This window comes from Polistes canadensis, unplaced genomic scaffold, assembly GCF_001313835.1.
Source record: "Polistes canadensis isolate GaletaPanama2010 unplaced genomic scaffold, ASM131383v1 scaffold_115, whole genome shotgun sequence".
NCBI classification, from domain to species: domain Eukaryota; kingdom Metazoa; phylum Arthropoda; class Insecta; order Hymenoptera; family Vespidae; genus Polistes; species Polistes canadensis.
Genome location: NW_014569662.1, coordinates 224,802 through 248,256, shown reverse-complemented (window position 1 = coordinate 248,256; position 23,455 = coordinate 224,802). Strand labels below are relative to the sequence as shown.

Genomic DNA, 23,455 nt, shown 5'->3' with positions numbered 1-23,455 from the left:
AAAAAAAAAAAAAAAAAAAAAAAAAAAGAAGAAGAAGTAGAAATTTATTCGACGTTTCTTTCAATTATAATCTATAATTAATTTCCCATAAAATTTCAGTAAGAATAATTTCAAGAGATATGAATTATTCAATATACGTATATTTATTCGGTAGTCTCTTGTAAAATTGACTCGATATTTGACGACTCGATTCGTTTTACAAAAATTCGTATACGAAGCTCGCAATGTCACGCGATATCTCGAATATAAAGATAAACTCGCTTCCTTCCATGGAAGGAAACAGGCGGCACCAAAATTATGCAAATCGCATGTTTGCCCGCGCGTAAACATAAGTGCACTTCGATAAGAAACGCATACTCCATTCAAATAATCCAAGATCAAGCGCTTGTTTGTTCCCAATGCGAGAAATCGTACGCTAACGATTCCGATGCCTGCTGCGCAATTCCTAATTTCCATTTCTTTTATGTACATGCATTCAATCTACCGTTATTTTATTATATATAAATATATATAAATAATTATACAGATATTAATAATAGCAGAAAAAAGCAACAGTAAACTCGTCCTCGATCTTCCTTCCTTTTCGTCTAATCGTTTGTTTGTAGTATCTTTCGTCTATGATTCAATAGTCTCTTTTTCTTTCTTCTCTTATTCGTCTACACTCTTCTAAATTCGTCTTAATTCGACTGTGTTCATCTAATAACTATCGTCTACTATGTTACAGCGTCTTTCTGATTTGTCAATTACGTGGGGGCATGATCTTTCGCTAATCGCAACCTTTTTACCATGCTGCATATATCTATACAAATGTGTATCACTTTTGTTTATCGCGTAAACAAAATCGAGCATAAAATTTCAAATTGATGCGAGCTAAAGGAAAACAAAATTCTAAGAGTCAGTATCGTAAGTTAATATCAATAATGTTAGTTTAGAAAATGAAGATGACTCACCATGAAAACCATGAACCTTGATTGCAGGTTGGCGTTCCCGATGTAAGTCAGTCACTGCACTCGCCCGTTTACTATTCGCTCCCTTTCTCTACTTCCGATCGTTTTCCTCTACTTGAAGATGTCTATTGTTACACTTCACTCCCGAAAAGATCGATTGATAGATCTAGCGTGAGACAAATTTTAATCACGCTTACAATTATTCTAATTCGCTAAATTATCCAAACGAAAAGTTACTTATTGTTAGCACAATCCGTTTGTCCTTTACGTTAAGAAGAGAAATAGGACGGAGAAGCGAGTAAATCGAGAAATATTCTTTTCTCTTGTTATTTTTTCTTTTTTCTTTTTCGTTTGTTTACGAAAACACGGTAATTAAAAAAAAAAAAAAAACGAAATTCACTCGCGCTTCGATTCGATGATACGAATTCTCTTTTCACTGTTAGTGTTTCACAGTCACCAAGAATATGCGGATAACAAATCACTTACTAATTCAACTAGCTAAGTAACATATTAATTAGTTACAATTAGAGACACATCTTCTTCATCCCTGGCATCCGATTGGCATGTTGGCTCGAATATTGTAGTCCTTGGATCACCTGAAAAAAAAGATCCAAATATAATTAGACGCTGTTCTACATAACATAGACGAAATCTTACGACCGATTAAATTATTCTTAACACTAAACGTATCATAACCGATCAAATGACTCTGACTGTAAAATTTTTATTAGAATTTCTTTCTATTCGGTGAATCAAGAATTCTTATTGCATAAATATCATATATTTTGCTATACAAAAATACGTATATACAAATTAAATATAACATTGTTTTATTTAAGATCACTCGTAGGTGGAAACAAAGTTCATGAAAGAATAAGATGAAGAAGAAGCAAAAGAAAAGAAAGAAAAAGATAAAAAAAATACGTGACGGATCGGACACAAAATAATGAGACGAATGCAATGTTGTCTCTCTTTCTCTTTCTATCTAAAGTGGGGCGCGGTCGAGTATAGAGGGCCGGGCCCATGACGCACCCGGTCTTTATTTAAATCATTCGATCCGTCACGCCGTAATCGATTAGCGCTAATAGCCAGGGAAATAGAGTCGAGCGTAGCTTCGAGACGCGGTTGCCCGTTCATGATAGAAAGAGAAGATAAAATAGCGGCAATACCGATACAAACGTATCGATAGACGCAACCGAGTTAAAGGATTAGATTCGGTAAATCGATGCTTGCTTGCTAGCTTCCTAGACATCTTCCTTCGAAGTTTAGTCTCGTTGAAAGGCGAGCATGCTCCTTTGATTTTCTTCTCTATGATCGAATATATTATCGAAAGGAGATCGTTTCATAGAATACTACTACGTTTCTATTGGTAAGAAAATCTTAGAAATAAAGAAAGAGAGAGAGAGAGAGAGAGAGAGAGAGACAAATATATTGATACACGCGTGGTATGTTTGTGAGTGTGTACAAATAACTTGAACGAACGATCTAGAGAGACTAGACGAGATGTTATTTCATCCACCTCCGCGTGGCAACGTGGACTGTCTGTAGAGTGCGAATAAAAATGGCCATCGTACTTTGAAAGTGCACTTTCACGGCACGTTTCTCGTAACGGCAACCCTTGCAATACGTAATACAACCGAACGGTTCTACGCAAAGTATCGGCATACGTGGATAGATATAAGTACGTATATAGAGATATCGAGCCGGTTACTTTCGTATCAAAAGCAGTACGCTTGTGTGTTAGACTGACTGAGCGTAAGAGCGCGTTAAGAAAAATGTGGATAATTGTATACTAAACGAGTCCACCTACATTACGATTCTACGTGCCATATTGGCATCAAAGTATGCGAGTCAACGCCAGAATACAACTTACCGACTATCATTCTGTCTTTTTTTTTTTTTTTTTTTCTTTTTCTCTTTTTCTTTTTCCGATTTTATTTCCCGTATGACAACGTCCGGTAAATATCATTTGTATATTAGATATTCTCAACTTACATATGTACAAGTTCATTCGTTCGACGAACCGCGAATGATGAGGAATAAATTATTTATTTCCACGTGCTCGCTGAACTATGCCCTTTAAATCGTCCATATGCTGAAACTTAATCTTTATGAAGAATTCAAGAAACACCGCGACGTACGATCGTACATTCGGACGAGTAAATTTTTTTTCTCTCTCTCTCTCTCTCTCTTTCTTTTACTTCTACGACGATAAACGCAAATTTTTCTCCCCGTGTATAGTATATAAGTATAGATCTAGTAGTAGTGTACTACGAGTTCAAACTATAATAAAAGTTTTACTATTCCGGTGGAACGGAAAAAATGCTACGATTAGAATCGACCTCGTGCCTCGAGTACTTTGTTGCGATGTCGATGAACTACAAGAGAGAGAGAGAGAGAGAAAGACAGAAATAAATAAAAATACAGAGAGCAGAAAAGCCTTTATGTCGTCCAAATTTCTTAAAAAAAAATCTAAAAGAAATCAAGTGCATTGTCAAAGAAAGAAAGAAAGAAAGAGAGGGAGAGAGAGAAAAAGAAAAGGAAAGTCGAATGGAAAGCATTAGAAATTCTACAAAGTGTCACGAATCCTGCTCGATTAACATATCTCCTAATTAGAAACAGCAACATTCTTAAGAGTTGCCGACGATCTAAACGAAGTTTCAAACTTGTCTAGCGAATCTCACGAGAAACGAGAAGTTTGTTTAGCACGATCGTCCCTCGACATCTGTGAAGCACGTACACTCGTTCTTCACGATCGACGCCGAGTCCTGTCCATCGATGGACCGATGGAACGCGTTAATTGAGTTGCACGTAGAGAGAATACATCTCGATGTTGACGACCAACCGAATTCTTTACAGTTACAGTATATACATATATATCTTTTTTTTTTTGCACTTTGTTTTTTTGCAACCAACACATATGAACTATTAGTCAACGATTTTACGAATAAAAAAAATCTACTTCTCTCGTACGAATTTTAAAAGAGACAAACGTGACTACCTTTTTAAGTAACTAAATTAATGAATAACTTGAACAGAAAAAAATTAATGTCTATTGAAACGCGTAATATAATCGTAAATCACGACGATAGATAATAGTGTCATTGATCGAAACGAATTCGCTATCTCTTTATTGAGATCCCACGAATCTCAAGCGGTAAGCCACCAGGACTCTCGAGTTTCATTAGTTGACCGGCTAGCAATTGAATTAACGAGTTTTATGGACATTAATGAACGCGATTGCAAGTACCTCGGTTAGGTTAGTCGAGTCAAGAAAGAGGAACACACGATTCTACCTCTCTAGCAGGGAAAACTTAGAAGAGAGGTCTTATGCTGCTATCTTTCTATCTATCTATCTATCTATCCATCTATCGATATATCAATCGATCCGATTTACCGTAGCTCGTTTCATCGTAAGATTGACACTTCGTTGACCGATAAAGTTAACGGAAGGCGTCGAAATCGCAATCAATTGATCGATCTTGATCTTAAATCATGAAAGATTAAAAAAGGAAGGACGAGTCGCAGAAGGGCTAACATGCCCAGAGTGTTGACTGTTACGCGAAACAACTTTTCACTTAAAGATTGTACCTTACACTCCCTACACTCTGTGGACTTTTAATTGAAAGGTTACGAAAGTATCGTGATTTAATGAACAACGATAGCGAACTGATTTAACAAGATAGGCTTATACAGTATTCGATAAGAAAACTTAATAAATAAATGAATAAGTATATAGATCGGTTTTGCCGTCCTATGACAATCGTCCATCTATAGATCTATTTATCTTCCCTAAGAAAATAAACGTGATAAAATAACACGTGACTCGTATACCAACATGCATGCATACATTCAAGATTGATGCATATACACGTATCCACGCATCTTATATTAGATAAATATTAACACGATATAAAAAATAATGAAGCAAAAAAAAAATAGTCTGAAATATAACATTGGAATATAGAATGAGAAAGATAATTAGACGTTATAAATGTAAAACTAGGGAGTAAAATTGTAAGAGAATGGGACTCGGCGGGGTCCACGTGGTTGGTTGCATGCTTGCGCGTAGGATGGCCACCACAGCTGAGTATAAATACACGCTCTTCTATAGCTCTTTATGAATGGAGGAGCACGCGTGCGCGACCACTGGAACGCTGCTCGTACGAGCAGCGAAAGTGACCTGCTCTCTAGGCTCTCTACCTACCTACCTACCTGTTTTAGTGCGAAGGCGATACAGAAATCGGTAATACGCGCTCGCTTGCTCGCTTACTCGCACACTTACTCACCTGAGCTTCCTTAGAACTGCTCTGGATAATTGCGGAGCAAGGTGGACGCGTCAGGAGTGCACTGCACGACCGCCAGTGGCGGCGAGTGTGAAACGCTCCACAGGGTGCCACGAATGCCGATCAAACGCAATTTCTCTCGGAAGAAGAAGGAGGAGGAGGAAGAAGAAGAGAAGATCAAACGCGAGAAAGCAACAACCTTTTCATTTGGCTCTTTTTATATATCTATATATATATTAAAGAAATGTAAGTATTTTACGACCAGAGAAGGGAAGTTGATGGACGAACGATAAATGATTCTGTGTTGTGTTATGTGTGTGTGTGTGTGTGTGTTTAGTATGTGCCAAGAAAAAAACTTTGATTTCTCTAGTGTGCTGGGAAATAATTTAACGATCAAACGTATTGCACGTAGAAGGATTGTTATCCATGTCGCTAATAGTTGTACTAACGACCTAAAGTTTCCGTTAGGAGAATCAGTACGATTATAACCCCACACGTAATAATCGTTCATCATCCAGGAGCATTGAAAGTAAATGGTTTACTCGGTGTCGAAACATTGATACCAATAACGTTAATAAACTAAGTTTAACGAGTAATATACTAGAGAATTACGAGCGTACACTTGTAGCTCGAATTGGAAGGTTCTCTCGGATTGTATTATTCTATCGGTTTTAGAGATGAAGTGAAACGATTCTCAGGGAGTTAGGAATTATCATGTAAGTACCTATATTAAGAAGATCATGAGGTTCTCAGTCGTTAACAAGAAATCCCATCAAAGAAACATCTCGGTTACGATGGACGACGATTGCTAAATCAAAATCGTTCCAAATTGGAAGCTGCCGAATGAATAATGAAGTGAGAAGGTAACTGGGCACGCTTCGGAACAGTTCGTCCTACACCATCGATCACTGCCTATCCTTTCTTCGTCATTTCTTTTTTTCTCCTCTCCTCTCCTCTCTGCTTTCCACTGCGCTTCCTTTTTCTTCCTATAAGCAATCGCAAATCTTCTAATTCGATCAATCGATTCCTAGTTCGAGAACGATACCATTAGTCGGTTTACTCTCGCCGATGGATCCATCAGAAGCGTGGCAAACGATAGACCAGTCGTTTGCCAACTATATCGTTTCTATACTTACCCATATTACATCGAGATGCCATTTTCGCAATTAACCTCAGCGAAAGGATTGCGCAATCTTTAGCGGCCATTTCGTCCGCTTATCACGCTTCGGCTCGATTAATTAATTTAATTGCGCCCCATAAATAACCATCGTTCGATCGGCACGTTAGAAAGTCGACAAGCTCGAAAGGCTTGAGTTCTCCAAGGTGCCAATTATGCGTCGATATAGCTCACTCGAATTTCGCGCTATTCATCGATTACCTGGATGAGACCGCGACTTTCCGAGTCTTTACTGGCGCTCGAACGCTCTCCAATCACATACCGATAAATCACTCTTATCCCTACTACTCAAATCTATCTAACGAATGTGTTCCTCAAACTCTAGAAGACTCTATTCGAGTATAAAATTGGATTTCAAATGCGTACCCACTATTCAAGGATGTGTCAGTCCTATTATTTTTATCTTTCTATATAGACGAACAATCCATTCAAGAGTGCAATGTAATTTAACGTAACGAGTATAATTATATGTTACGACAATGATTTAGAAAAAATATTAATATAGTTTGCTGGATTTTTCTCTAATTGTTAAAAAGCGAATAAAGCAGGAGTGGAAAGACACGGTCGAGTTTCGTCATGAACATCTCGTAGTAAATATGCGCAAAACTTTCTCTCTCTCTCTCTCTCTCTCTCTCTCTTTCTCTCTCATCTCCTTCGAACATACAGACAAAACGGCCACTGCTTTACATGAAAATGCGATAACGCTACGACGCGGTCACGATGCAAAAATCTGCTGAACAAGAAGGCGAGAGAAGGCATTAATAAACTCCTTCTGTTCGTAGACGTACGCGCTCGTGGACGCATTGACATTAATTTGAAACGTGTCCAACCTCAGATCTTATCGATTTATTTCGAAAGTCTTGCGAGTATGTGGAAACCCGGAGATACGCTCTCTGTGACGTATATACATCTATATATATAGAAATATATGTAAGAGTGAATACAGCGAGCCCTTTTCGTCGAATATTACAAATACAAAAAAGAAAATATTCTAAGAGGAAATACAACATTTATTCTTTTACTATTTAAGACATAATTATGAAATATCCGAATACTTTTTAAAAAATCTGTACATCCATATACACATATGTGTGTGTGTATACATTATGAAGTATCGTTCGAAAGAGCTTCTTCTTATTAGTATGCGTAACGTTAGAAGATTAGGTATGCGTTCACTTTTCTTACCTTCAAAGATTTTAACGTTTGGCAAAAAAGAATACAAATTAACGAGATGATTTAGGTCTAAGAATTGCGACAGGTAGGTATGTCATTTCTATGTATTCCCGTAAAGTATAGAAAGGAATCAAAAAACTGAGATACGGAATACTCACGTATATACCTCTCTAACTATTCGAAGAAGATGCGTTTAAGGCAAATTTATGATGACCATAAGCATATTTTCAAAATTATTCGAAAACTCGTGCACTTATAAAATGATAATATGGAATTGAATTAAAAAGAAAGGAAAGAGGAGGACGTTTCTTTTATAATACATCTATAGCTTTCAAATCAAATATACACATAGTCTTGACTTGACTTGCATAAAGATGTTCGAAAAGGAGATCTAATTTAATTGCGTGGCTATTTGAAATACGTATACGACATCGTTATCCCCATTCACGGTTGATTTAAATCAAGAACATGATACGCTCCGGCCTTTCTAAACACGCTCGAAGTATGTTCATTCGAGCGTGCGTTCAATAAGTCGCATTATGGGCCGAATTAAAGGTACAATACTGCTTGAATTTTAGCATGTCATGCTTAACTCCAGGCGTTTCGATCGACCACTCAAACTACTAGTATATACATGCGTAGATAAATAAGAAGAAGGAAGAAGAGTAGTTAGAATCCAAAGAGATTAACGTGCTTATGAATCTACGTGGAAGAAATAAAAAAGGGTTCTGGAATAATCGTTTAAGAGAGAGAAAGATCAACGTCAATTCGTTAATTCATATATACGATTTATATACATGTATTTAATATACCTATAAATATATGTATAAATACACATATATATATATAGATGTTCAATCGCGTGGACGCGATGTTTTCAAAGAAAACGACCTCGAGGTGGTATTCCTGCCGTTAGACGAGGAGGAAATATCTCGTTAAATGTATAACTCGAGGCCCTAAGTAGGAGCATCGAAGCGAGGAGGAGAAGAGTAGGTAGCACACTGAAGCGTATCGTTTATGACAGCTAACGCATCGATCGAGATACCATTCTCTCTGTCTCTCTCTTTCTCCGACAACTTTTTATTAACTTTTCCATCATCAACGTCCACTCGCATTTTCTTTCTTATTTCATTCTCTTATCTTTTCTTCGGTCAGCATCAACGACGGCAGTAATAGTAGTAGTAGTAGCACAGCAACAGCAACAACAACAACAACAACAACAAGCAACAGCGACGGCAAGTTTGTAAGCGTTCATTTCATTTTATCGCCGATCCATTGAGCTTTTTACAACACGTTGGAGCACATACATTCTTGAAGGAGTCCAATATACCAAATCCAATATACCTGTATCCTCTGTCTTCTATTAGAGCAAAATGATTTTACCCCCATGGGATATATATATGGTACAAGGCTGAGATAACAATCCCTTCTCGCATCGAGCAATATCGCGAAGAAAATGAAATTAAATAGAAGAAAAGAGATTTATCTTTTTTTTTTTGTATAATTTGCTAAATAATTTTTTACCAACGCCCATGATTCTGATAAAATCATTTTATTTATTCATATAATATTTTGTTCTCTTCCCCTTCCCATAATGGTATAACAACGGCCAATTAAAAGAACGCTAGAGTGGATTTGTCCAAATCCGGAACAGTAGACCTTTCGCAATACCATCCTCGCAATAGGCTATGGCTATTTTGCATGGAATTATTCAGAACTTATTCTTGCGCACTGCCGGCTTCCGTTCACCCGAGAGATCACCGAGCTCTCCTCTTATCGCTCCGTCCGATCCTCGTTGAAGTCGGTAGAACGATAATGAAAGACCTGCTTATAAGAGAGAAAGAGAGGAGAAAACGCACTAGTCTTGTACCGGTCAGTCCAGCAAGAATAGCAATAGGTACCTACAACGCCTTTGCGTCTTTACTGCTTGCACTAAAACCGACCTATTCGCACGTATTCGTTGCACCGGTAATGAGGAACGTAGTTAGAACTATTATGCGATGACGTGTAAATAGCAGCCGGTATACACAATACCTTCTCGGAAGGAGAGAGACCGTTCGTTCCTCTTGCTTTTATCTTTTCAAAGCTAAAAAGAATGAAAGATATATATTATATATTCTATCGTGACACCCAACTTAACTCGAAGTTGTTCTTCTTAAGAAAGATTCGATTATACGACCTATACTTATTGTTATTCAATGTTAGAAAGAAATAGAGTTAAAAGAATATAAGAGATAAATAAAGAGAAAGAAAGAGACAACACTATCTAATACCCGATACTACCTTCTCGTTAAGATAAATCATCGCTCCTATTGAACGTCCTCGAGCTTTATGCCGTTGCACTAGGACGAATTAATGGAAGAAAAGGAAGAAGAAGATGTTCCAGACAAACTCGTAAAGGTCTCTTCTTCTATTCTGCAATTAGTTATAATAAGATACACGACAACTCAATTATTTACCTTGAATAATATAATCTCGTATATTCTGGTACAAATACTTATGATTGTTTCGCTCGAAATTTTTTGCTACCTGTCAAAGAAAATAATTATTTGCAATTTTTGTTGTGTCTTCCTATTCTTACGAATATTTATTTATCGCGGGTTTTTTTTTTGTCGCGATACGATACGATTGAAAATCTAAAACTTTCAATACAAAAAAGTATGAACGAATGTAAGAAAATGAAAGACACGAGTCACGTCGATGGTTCATCACTGAAATAGTTGAAAGCTTTCGGTTGCCGAACGAGCTGAGGATAATCGAAACGAATGCCGGGGACAAGGTATTGAACAGTAGCCGTCAGCGTGCGATCCCATTAGCCCGCATTGTATGCTAATGAGCGGTTGTCGCCTCTGATCCGAGCTTATATCGCGTTATATCGCTTTCTCACAGTGCTTCTCATTCTATCTGAAAAGATAGACAATGCTCCTCTCTCTCTTACAGATATTTTCTTCCGTATTAGTATATAGAAATATACATATATTCTGTTCTCATATGATCGTCAATTTTGAAATGATTCAATGCGGTAAATTAGAACATCAAAGCCAATTAAAACGCTTTATTAATGCGTACAACTCTTCTTGTTTGATCATTTAATCTTATATCGAAGATGAAAACTTTTATATTACAAAAATCTAAATGAATGGATTGGTTTGGAAGAAAATTTGAAGCCCTTCCACCAAATACCCATTGAACTATTCTGTCAAAAATAACGATATGTTAATAGATAGATATTATATTATCTTGAAATACTTGTTGATATTGGTCGAACCAGAAGTGGACAATTACGGAGGAAGTTAATCTCGCAGGAGATCGAGAGTTACAAATCGATCGAGGATAGGCTACTACTACTACTACTCGCGTGCTACGAGCAGAACTACGAACCAGTTTTCTCTGGTACGGCCGATAGTGGGCGATTAAAACGTCTTTCCTTCTCGAGATTAACGTCGGAAGTCGAGCGCGGACAAAATCAGGGACGCCTAGGCGTTGTCACTCGGCTCAGCGAACCCGATATACGAGTCGTGTCGACATAATTATGCTACGCGCCGTCAGGTAGATGAAGCCGATATGAACATGGGACCGTTTAAGCGCCTTTAGGAGCATAAATAATCCTATTAAACGTGTCACTGCCTGTGTCAACAATCTGACAGCCAACAAGATAGGAGGCTGCTTCGACGAACCTGAGCTGTTCCGAAAGACCACGTGCTCTTTCTCTATCACTCCTCATTTTATCTCAAAAACTTATCATCATCGTCATTTAAGAGTAGCTTAAATATTTGGACCATTGCCTACGAATATATTCAACTTGTTATCCTAGATAATTAGCCACCTGTTCGACAACTATTTTCGAATACAAGAAATTATCTATTATTTTTGTAGACAATAGGAAAATATTTTAAATGCACTATTGTAATCGTTCATTTTATGAATAATATTATCGATAAATCGCTTGTTTTATCGAATGAAGTTTAGGTAAACAATTAGCACAATGATTTGATCAGCAATAGATCTCATTTAAGTGATCTTATGTTAGTCGATCTCAATAGAAACGCGATCGCATGGATGCACATGCGACCGCTTGATAGATCGTATATACGAGAGACAAATTATGAGAGGAGAAATGGATGATCGAAGTTTGTCAATGTAGCATAGGTTGTTTAATGAAACACTTAATGGGCGGGTCGTTCATTAATCAAATGGAATGCGCAAGGTGCGTGGTTACATAGCTATGTGTCGCACCGATTATAAATTTCTCTTCTTTCTCCCTCTCTCTCTCTCTCACTCTCGCTCCATCTATGTATCTATTTATCTATCTATCAATGTATCTCTTTCTTCGTTTCTCTTTAGAGTCACTGGGCAAGTTAAAATGCGCGAGAAGGAGACGCAGTTTAATATATCAGCTGATTTGACAGATAAGAAAGCCAAGTCTGAACTTTGAGGGACAATGATAATTCATCACAGAGTTACACTGGCGTCGCTTAATTAGGTGGTACTCAAATAGCCCGCGGCCGAGTTTAACGTGACTCTAACTCACGAAAAAAAAAGCTATGTTCTCATAGCCATCGGCTTGAAAGGTCGTGGCAATTGGGTCAGCGGAGATTAAAGCGCACGGTGGATAGTCAAAACCGTTAACGAGTATAGGAACAATTCTTTTCTTCTTCCTTCAAATATCTTACTTTCTTTCTTTCTATTTCTTTTTATCTTATGATGCATTAACTCGTATCAATCTTGTAAACTTTGTTTTCACGTTCCGCTAAATTTTCTTTTTAAATACCATCGAATTTATTAAATCCTTAATAAACGTTTCTTCTCTTTGCGATAAATCATCAATCACTTAAGTTATCATTAAATTCCTCGACCGCATTGATCCCAACTTTCAGTTCTGTGAGAAATAATGCGTCAAAATATTTAACAAAAATTTTTTTCTGTTATTTTTATAACAGTTATTGTTTATGTTAAAAGTATTCGAACGAAAAAATAAAATTAATTTTTGCTTTAAAACGCGCCCATTTCTTACGAGAAATAAAAAGTAATAATACTTTCTATAATCTGTAACTTTCCAGATCTGCATTGAAAGAGGAGAGCTTTGTCGCAAGTCCCGTCGTAAAATCAACAATTACGAAGGAAGAAACAACTGGTATACCGACGAAGTAAGAGAAACGCGACCAGCAAATGAAATAACTGCAAATGACTAATAACCCTTTTGCCTTGTCTTTCTCTCACTCTCTCTCTCTCTCTCTCTCTATGCCATACGAATGCCACTGGAAAACGTTATTCATTTGGTAAAACCAAATTAAGAAGACGTAACCGCAAATTGAGCTACGATATATCTATCGAGGAAGGACATTATTCGTGTCAATGCCCGACACGTATTAACTCACTTACATATTTCTCTCTCTCTCTCTCTTTTTTTTACCTACGCAAAAAAGAAACGAATAACTGTATTCTTTTTTTTTTTTGAGAGAGAGAGAGAGAGAATATATAAAATTTGTTGGAAATGATCAAGAAATAATTCTAATATCGATTCGATAATTTTTGAGGTAAAAATGGTCGAATAGAGAAAAAAAAAAAAGAAGGTATGAAAATAAAAAATTTACGAGAAGAAGAAGCACATGAACGTCGATAAGACTATCACGGAATTCTACGGACGAGGACAGTGTGGCTGGTTGCTCAAAACGTCCGCGTCACTTAAAGCCGGTTGCCGGTTTTCTTATCGGACGCTTTTCTACCTGCACTATGCGGGCGACTGCTTATTTATTATCGATCGTGGTTACCGACGTATAGCGTTTATCAATAACCGCGTTACGCGTTTTCTTTTAACTCCTATTAACGCGTCTCTCTCTCTCTCTCTCTCGCTCGCTTTCACGCTTTCGAGTAATTCGTGGAAAATATAAAAAAAATAACATTAAAAGTGCAAAAATGATTCATTACTTTTTGTTAAACATACCTACTGTCTAATAAAACGATTTCATCTACGTTTTATTTATCAGATACGATATTATACATTGTAAAAATCTGAATATTTTTCGTGACAGCTTGCTCTGTCACTTTAGCTTATTAAAATGGTGTTGTTTCGGTGTTATAATCTACTGACTTTAAGAATAAATATCGTGACGACGACGATGACGAAAATAGAGTGACGTGAATTTGAGAAGATTGTAAAATGTTTGATATACCGACCATCGATCGCGACTTATCGTTCTCAAGTCGTATTTCCTAAGTGCGATGAGTTACTTCGAGGGAGGAAGAAGGTAGATAGAAACTAAAGATCGATAGAAGTTCGTCGACCGTAAAGCTCGTGGCGCGACTCTTGTTCGATTACTTGCAATATTTTCTAATAACAAATAAAAGATCATTTTTCCGCCGGTTCAAAATCGATGATTTTATAAGAAATAACGTAAATCGAAGAATAAAAGCGAAGCGAACTGATGTGAGACAATTTCGCGAAAGAATCTAGTTCTTCCCACAAAATTCGTCGAGTTCTCGTGAGAACCATGCGAGTAAGAGACTCCGTTCAACACAATAGAAACGATCGCACCTGTTTTCTCGTCCGGTAACGCGCACATCCGGATACGTATACTTGCTAAAGCTTAATAAAAGATAAAAATAAAAATTAAAAAAACAAACCCGACGATCCTTTCGCGTAGGGCAGTAGGCGCACTTAACACGTGAACGATCAGTGTTTTAACGCACAAAGTCTCACCAATATTTTCACCAGCGAGTGAAATGAAAACGATGTAAAAAAAGAAAAAAGAAAAAGAATTAAGAAAAAAGAAAAGAAACGAAAAATACACTTTCGCGTGTAGGATCAATATAGATCGATGGATCGTAAGCGCACTCACCGGATCTTCCAATCAAGACGATTCCCGGAACACGATCCTCGGCCGTCTGTATTCGTTTAATCCGAGCAATGGCGTCGCTGTCATCGACTATCACAAACTTTCCGCGTGAGCGAGCAAAACGTCGTCGTCGTCTTTGTCGTCTTTGTCGTCGTCGTCTTTGTCGCCGTCCTAATAGTAGCAAAGATAGTAGGACTAATAGCAATAATAGTGGTTATCATCGTGTTCACATGAACGAGGCACTGCACTACGAACGATCACACGTCTTTCTATCTTTCTCTCTTTCTTTTTTTATTTATGGTGTCTATCTCTCGATTTCAGTCTTAGAGAAAATGTACACGCGAGGGTCCCGACGATCGAGGCACCCCGACTCGCGTAAGAGGGAAGAAGAATCCTCGATTGATTCTCAAAGAATATGACGAAGATAACGAAGAATAATGAGAGAAGAAGAAGAAGAACAAGAAGAAGAAGAAGAAGAAGAAGGTGCGATCGCGCGCCCTCGATGGGGGCGTCTGCCTCTTCGTCTCTCCAACTGTTTTCTCTTTTCCTCTTTCTCTCTCTCTCTCTCTCTCTCTCTCTCTCTCTCTCTCTCTCTCTCTCGATGGTCGCGCGTGCCAAAGTCTCTTTCTGGTCCGGGCGTGCGGAGAGAGAGAGAGAGAAAACGACGAGAAGCGTGTGTTCTCGTGGCCGAGGTGGTCTTCTCGTTTCGATTTCGAGCGTAGCACGCCTCGCGACGCACTTCGGAACGGCGGCGTTGGCTCGTCGAACGCTCGCCGACGAGTTCGCGTGGCTCCACCGCCTCCTCCTCCTCCTCCACCACCACCACCTTCCCCCTCCTCCTCTCCCTCTCCCTCCTGCGTCGCCACCTCCACCTCCGCCTCCGCCTCCACCACTACCAAGAGGACAACCACCACCACCACCACTGCCACTACTAGCAGCAGCACCACCAGCAGCAGCAGCAGCACCAGCACCAGCAGCACCAGCAATAGCAGCAGCAGCAGCAGCGGCAGCACCACCACCACCACCACCACCACCACCACCACCACTACTACCACTACTACTACCACCACTTGCAGCACGCACCGCGCCGGCGACGACGCTCTTCGAGCACCGACCACCGCCGACTGCCGGCGTCGACGCTCTCTCGACGTATGCGCTCCTTCTCGGCGCGAGCGCCCCAGACATTACGTCCCTAGGGGACCTTCCGGCCGCATCTTCCGTCTCTCCGCTGCCAACAGAGTTCAAAGAGCATTCACCACCTCCTCTCTTTCTTACAACCGTCGAGACGGCACACAGCCGAAGATCAGCTGATCGCCACGCGCTCCAAACTCTTTATCTCTCTCGGTCCCTCTCTCGTTGTCCTATCCCTAAAGAAAATCACTGCATTCACATTCTCTCTCTCTCTCTTTCATTCGCTTTCTCTCTCTCTCTCTCTCTTTATCTATATAAATCTATCTAATTCCTTACTCTTCTGGAATGATTGACAGTTTGTATGGCTTGTTTATCTTTGTATAAGAAATGTTCTATAGACGATCTGTCGTTTGGTGGGTATACGTGTGTTGAGAGGACGAGCTAGAACCATCCGCTCGTCTCGACGGCCGGGCGTGCACTGGCTTCCTCGATCACCGGTTGGTTCTCGATCCTCCGTCCAACTCTCCTCGACGGTGCGCGAGGCCGTTCGCCCGTATATCGGCCCTCCCGTATTTCTTCTCACCGACCGGTGGCTGCGACTTTTTTCCTTTTTTTTCCCCCTGTTTAACCAATCGATCGTATCGATGCGTTATCATCGAGTCTCATCAAACTTGTCCATGGAAAAAATCTTCTATCCTATCAAAATTCGAATACAAATTTTATTGTATATTTCAAAGTCGAAAAGTAATAAAAAACGAACAAACAAATCAATAAATATTGTATACATTTATATATATATATAGTTATTTGTGTGTATTATATTATAATTATATTATTCCCATCTTCATAACGGCTAAATCAATTTATTAGATGGTGTTTCGCGCATTGCGGTGTTTTTATCGAATATCTACCTATCCCTATCCTATACTATTTAGCGATGCAATCTTCTTCCTTATTCTGGCATTCATTCTGTAAAAGTTCGGACAAGCTGTCGGTATATCCGATCGTGAAACTTTTAAATTGAGTGCATCGCGAAAGCCAACGATGTACGGACGTCATTCTGACGGTTGATTCCCTGCTGTCTGTCCCTGAGATAGTCTGTCGCGACTGACAACGCGCCTGGCAGGAGCTGCGAAATATTCTCTCTTGTCTTTCTTTTTTTTTTTCTTTTTTTAATGAACAAAACTTTTCGAGATCTTCCGTACGAATCTCCACAAACGAAAACGTCGAGTGAATATATAGTTATATGGATATAAATGGATATAAAAGAAGGATTAAAAAGAAGCAAGGAGAGGTCAAATGGTGATGTTCGATGACGAAGGAACAAAGAATCTTTCTCTCTCTCTCTCTTCTCTAGATCGATAGATTGCCGAAGGCCGTGGATGTGGGTGTCACTATCCAAGACTTTCGTAGCGGAATCGATCCAACATTTGCTTTTTCTATGGTGTGACCGGGATGTAGACAAATCAACGGCCACGCCTTGGAGAGAAACAGAACCGTTGTCTAACGAAGACAAAGACGCCTACGTTCGAATGCTATCACAAGATCCAAAAAATGTTCTTAAGAAAGCACCACCTTCGATAATTGCCGTTCTATGTTCAAATTCTAGACTGTCTGTCTGTCTGTCTAACTAACTGACTGACTGACTGACTGATTGATTTTGAAATCCCTTTGAAAACGCGTGTCTTCCTTCGTACGAATGAAAATTCTAATAGAGAATCGGATGATTTTGTCGAATAGAAAATCAAAGATGGTCTAAACGTTACCTCTCGATAAAACGTTAGTAATGCACACGAGGAAGAGAATCCTAATCTATCCTCTCTCTTTTCCTCTTTCTCTTTCTATCTTAGCGATGTACGGGACTCTAAAGGCACAAGCGGTGTCTTAGGTAATGGAGCCACGTACGACGAGGTCATGACACGCGACCTCGATAGGTCGAAGAACGTAGCAGGTACGCAAGCGGTACGATCATTTTTCCGCGATCTTCCTCAAAGCCACGGTTCTTCTCGATTCCGCGTATTCGCGTCGAGAACCTTCGATATTGGCAACCTAAAATTATCTTAAACGGCGATTCGATTCATATGCACGACTAATTATTTACTATATTCTTATAGCCTCTTATTTATTTCATTCTTTTATTATCATTATTATTATTTTTCTTCTTTTTCTTTATTCTCGGCGATGATTTCGTATAAAAATTATTCCTCGCGGGAATGTTTCTTGTTCTAAATATACAACTTATTTAATACAAATTCACATTTGTTACAATAACTTAGAAAAATATTTAAATGAAAACGATTTTGTATTTTTTAATGATACATTTAATTAAATTACCTTTTATGTTTCCATTGATTACAAGTCTAAAAGATTTTGTGCTAAAGAAAATTTAAAAAACTATTTAAATAAAGGCCATGTACAAACGAGGACCACAATTCGCTAATAAGTGGCGCTATCTCTTAATAGATTCGAGAAGTATTAAACGATTGGTCGATAAATCGAAAGGCGGAAAAATTTCTAATATAATGGTGGAGGTTTGTCGAGTAACGGAAAACAAAAATTAACTTATTATATAGATAATAAAGGAAGACAATTGAATACGCATGAAATTATATTACATTTTTTAATATGATGAACTTTGTAGCGTGATCAGTGCAGCTTAAGTTAAATCATGGCCCAACTAACGAATCCTCCTCGGGCTTTCTAAAGCTCTTCATTATTGAAAACTTTTTACGATCTTCTATAGAACTTTGCTCATGAAAGGAGAATCGTTGAAAAATGTAGATGGTAAGCACATGGTGCAATGATACTAAATCAGCCCAGACAGTCTACACGTGAGACACCGCCTTTGAATCGTCCGAAGCCTAAACCATTGTTCCGTTACAACAATAAAAAACCCTTCTTGGAAGTCCGGAAAACATAAATTAACGGAAAAATCCTTAATATTCAATAACACAAAAATATAGCATAGGCACGGCACTTCAAACTTCCCATAAAAATCTTATAGTAACCATAAGGGTTGAGAAACGTCTCGTCAAACAATTATTTAACATACACATATTTAAATACATATAATATATTTTTACTTCTTTCTTCATATGTTTATTTCTATCATCGTTTTTTCTTATTTTTTTCTTTTTTTTTTAATATTTTCAAAAAGAAAATAATTTAATACAAAGATAATATAATAACGTATAAAAACCAAAGTAATAAAGAACAGAAAAGCGTTATCGACGTATAATGAATTATTTTTAATCTGCAACATAAATGTAAAAATTAAAAAAAAAATAAGAAAGATTAGAGCAAGTCAATTAAAGAAACTTACTTTTTAAGACGGATCAATGCTTTTTCTTTTGTCTCCATAGGATCTTTGAGAATGAATATTCTAAGCCCTCGGATATAAGCATAATTGTAAGCATCCCAATCAAGATCGGCAATATTAAAGAAGAAATTATATTTATCGCTCACAGATAGTTTGTCCCATAAATGTAAAACGTTATCATTTGCAAACTTCCACTCACGAGTTGTAAAATAAGTCATTACGTGACAGAATTTAAAAATTTTTTTGTGTAAATTCAGCAATCTAAAAAAATATTCAATTGGTTTAATGATGTTTTTCTCTATTAACGAATAATAAATTGCTTGTATAATCTGAATATCGTCAAACATTACATTGGTTTTCTTCCGGTGAGATAAGCTAGCGAATCGATAAACAATGCAGGTATCCAGTGGAAAATTATTGCATAAAAATAATAAAGATATTTGCTTTTGGTGAATATTAAAAAATAGTACGATAACGTCTTCATGACCGGAACTTTAAAACCGACTTTAAAATATCCTAAAGATAATTCACTCAAAGACCGTCTTTTTTGAGCAGACGAAATCATATTATAAATTAGAATTTCTTTGCCATCCGATGAAGAGTTATCGGAGTCAACGATACTCGGTGGTACAGATCTGTAATCAAAATTTCTTTTAATTTGTTCGGAATGTTATTTCAAACGTTGAGTTTTATTTTCAGATTATTGATAAAGGGAAAAAAATAAGAACCCTCTTTGCGCGCAGTCCCATGCTGCCACGATAATATTGTTAGTAACATAATCAGCGGGAACAATGTCGAGACATATGTTCTTATCAGCATGTATCGTATGTATAATACCAAGGTAAATACCAGCGGCAAAACCCATCAATCCATAAAGATTGTTTATCCAACCGGCAATTGGTTCTTTTTCCGTTGAAATGATCATGGATGGCCGAACAATGCAAGTTGGAATTCCATTGGTATATTGCCGTACAGTATCTTCACTGATTGCCTTTGTATATGTGTAAGTGTTAGGCCATTTACCAATTAAACTGCAAAATAAACAAATATGTGCTAATAGAATTTACTTTAAAAATTCAAGTAAAAATCTTCTTTTTTTATTACTTCGGAGTAATGATGTCCAATTGTTCCTCATTCAAAATCTCTGTCAAATTGATTATGTCTTCCGTCTTTAATGGTGGTTTGTAAAATTTTTCTTCGATATTTTTATTTATGCATTGCGAATATGCCGTTGATACATGTACGAAAGCCTAAAGAAATAATTTATTATAGCAATAAAATACTTCTGTTAATGTTACAGGTAAATCTAATGTCGGAATAAATGAATTCCTTACAAACTATGCTCAAATATACGTGGTTCTATGTAAATCGTTTAAATGGAAAAACGTACCTTCAAATTTGGCATCTCCTGTGCTAACAAGAGAAGATTCTTCGTTCCCTTAATATTTGTATTAACTAATGAACGAATGTTATCCACAAAACGCACGGATGCTGCACTGTGAATAATCACATTTGTGTCTTTAATACGTTCACGATCTTCCTCTGATAATCCTAAATTCAATTCATCCATGTTTCCTTTTATTAGAACAATCTTTTTTTCGGCATCTTTCTGTTCTCTCTTCAATCTATCGAAAACCTTAAAAAACGAAATGTATATAGTAATATTAATGACTTTATTCAATGCCACAATAAATTGGGGAAAGTTTGTAATTTTACTTACAACATTATTGAAATACTCTTTGAATCGAGTCAACATATCCTTCTGATTCTTAGGTCTTATCAATAAATAAACCATAGTTATTTCTGGACAGCATCTATGAATATTAGCATTTCGTTTATAAAAATTCTTCTACATAAAGTAAATTTTTATTGAAGTAAATCATTGCGATTTATGTTTATGTATGAGTATTTCGAATCGAAAGAGAGAGAGAGAGAGAAAAAAATCTGGATATATTTGTACAATAATTAATACTAAAGTCATTAAAAAATGATTCCTTTTGTATTATTTCAATAATCGTATTACACTCGACTAAACCATTAAGAAATTATTAGATTCTTCTATGTAATATTAAAAAAATATAATTAGTGTAATTGCGTTTGAAAAGTTTTGGTACAAAAATAAAAATTTACAACAAAAAAAATCAATGACGAAAATATAATGACTCGTAACATTATAATGTATTTCAACTAAAACACAGTTTGGAAACAGTTAATAAATTTTTTAAACCTCAACGATTTATAAATATCGAATAAATTAAAGTAACATATTAATTCTAAAAAATGCATAAGTTAAATCAAGAATGAAGAACACTTTTAAACACTTTTACCTTAAAAGCTTTTCCACTATAAGCCTTCCTAAAAACCCTAAGCCTCCTGTGATAAAGATTTTTTTTCCAGAATAAAATGAAGCAATCTCGCCCAGTTGATTATAATAATTAGGCTCTTCTACCATAGACAACATTTCCTCTTGATACGTTTGACCGTATGACGATGTCATCTTTAAAGCTTACTTTTAATATAAAACTTAAAATTAATATGCGATTATATAGAAGTTTATAATTAAGAACAATAGCACATAAAATATCAGAGTGAAATTGAAAACTAAAGAGAAGCATTGATGTGGCTAAATCATTGACTTATTAACGAATTTAATTTGTACAAATTTCTTCTCTAATTAAAATTAACATTAGGAAATTGTTTTAACCAAAATTGTTATGAAAAATGAAGTATTGGCTTACCTTAGGTAAAAAATATATCATCGGTTTTTGAAGCGATCTTGATTCAACCGCGGTTGGATATTACATGTGATATGTTCGCTCAAAACCTCTGAAAAAAGTTCGCTCGAACCCCCACTACCTTATATTTTCCTTTGACCCTTTTTAACTCCTTGCCTTACGATTAAATTTCAATTAAATTAAATAAAAACGCAACTCCTTGCGCAGAATTATTCCAAAATAAAATTTAAATATTTCTGTTTTTATTAAATATATTTTTATAAATATGGAGACTATTTTATTTATGATAATAAAAATCCTTAATAAAGGAATGATAATACAAAAAATTGAAAAATATCCCGTTTTAGTAACAATGAAATTAAGAAAAGACAAAATTTTTCTATTTAATGGAAATTATTACGAACAAAATTTAACAAACTATTTTAATTACTTTTTAATATTGTTCATTTTTTTATAATAATTGTCTGTAACTAATATTATTAATATATATGATAGTTTTCAAAGCATTAAGGTAAATGTAAAATCATCACTTTACATCGCTTACATTGCCAAGTGCTCTCACTTTGATCCTAAAAGTTTCTGATCCCTAACTCAATTGGTTTTTGAGAAAAAGCCAAATATCCAAAAAATAGACAAACATTTTTTTCTTAAGATTGATTAAACCGATTGATCTAAAATCTCGATCCATTGTATAATTAGGTAATACTGTAGTTTATTTAAAATATATATAGGCTGGTAATACATTATCGCACCAATGCATTATCGCCCTATCCTAATCTGTTTCTATATATTTAGTTATCTTTCTTTGTTACGCATCTGATTAATTCACTTACTACTTCCCACCATTAAAAAATATATGTGTGAAATATAATAGATATGTTACGGCCACTATATAGAATGATCGATCATTCTTCAGAATTCCTAGATATATAATTTTGGAAATAAATAATTCTTTTTTAATGGCGTTTCTGTGTTCCAAAGATTTGTTCCAAATGTATATATATTTTTTTTAACTTTTTCTTCTGTAATCAACAAAGTACTACAAAATTTTTACTTATATTGACAGCTGCACTCATCGTATATTTTCACGTGAAAATAGATATCGATATTCATTAACTTTAAAGAATCCTTGCTGTTTTTTAATTATTATAAATTGAGTCATTGCTTTTGTAACACTTACGTTTAGTGTTCAAAAACATGCATATTTAAATAGTTTATTATCTAATAATAATATTTTAAGTCACTTTTTTTATATGTGTGACGTACTGAACCGCTAAAACATTATTATCTTTTTTAAACGCACATTAAAACCTAAATGGAATGATAAAATAAAACACAAGGATAATGAACAAATATATATGTAGGCTTACTATGTAATAGATATTGGTACAGAAAATATATAACGTTTGCTGTCATGTATTATTTTACTATTTTAACAATTACGTATTATTTCTCTATATATTCTAAACTGTTAAAATAAATATTAATTTTTTTCTATATATTTTTAATAGTGTTGCATCCTTCGTTGTTCTTGACGTTTGATAAAAGCAATATTTTTATAAAAGTTTTTGTGGTGATTGGTATAAATCGAAAAAATGCAATATTTATTATCTCCGTACGCTAAATATCGAAGATGAGAAAATATTCTACACTAGTTCTTTCGAATACATTATTTCAAAAACAATCATTCCGTTAAAAAAATTAATCAAATCAACATAATTAAAGTTTATCTAGAAATAAAAAACATTCTCTCTTTGCACACAATTATTGAATTATTGCCCAGTATTCAAGCGCTCTGCGTTTTGTTCTATCAATTAAAACATTGAGTGGACTTTAAAAAAAGATTTTATA

General features: G+C 36.1%; 2 protein-coding genes across 3 annotated transcripts in view; both read right to left on the bottom strand.

Moving 5' to 3' along the window:
* LOC106787804 (Krueppel-like factor 3) overlaps positions 1-14,879 on the bottom strand; it is a 222,528-nt gene extending 207,649 nt beyond the window's left edge. The window contains exons 1-2 of one of the 2 annotated variants that reach the window (XM_014750481.1): positions 14,423-14,879; positions 951-1,543 (exon numbers count right to left, since the gene is read on the bottom strand). In XM_014750481.1, the coding sequence (XP_014605967.1) occupies positions 951-962 (12 nt within the window). In that variant the 5' untranslated portion in view covers positions 963-1,543; positions 14,423-14,879. Of the gene's footprint in view, positions 1-950; positions 1,544-5,236; positions 5,305-14,422 lie in introns of those variants that run through there. The other variant, XM_014750482.1, reaches the window with a different exon arrangement.
* A 3,989-nt stretch (positions 14,880-18,868) lies between these two features.
* On the bottom strand, positions 18,869-21,817 carry LOC106787786 (putative fatty acyl-CoA reductase CG5065). The gene is made up of 8 exons (XM_014750444.1): positions 21,608-21,817; positions 21,197-21,378; positions 20,590-20,683; positions 20,260-20,505; positions 19,974-20,119; positions 19,598-19,900; positions 19,220-19,504; positions 18,869-19,130 (listed from the first exon to the last, which is right to left on the bottom strand). Exons 2-8 carry the CDS (start codon positions 21,364-21,366, stop codon positions 18,869-18,871), a joined length of 1,506 nt encoding a protein of 501 aa, XP_014605930.1. The 5' UTR covers positions 21,367-21,378; positions 21,608-21,817.
* Positions 21,818-23,455: the final 1,638 nt, after the last annotated feature.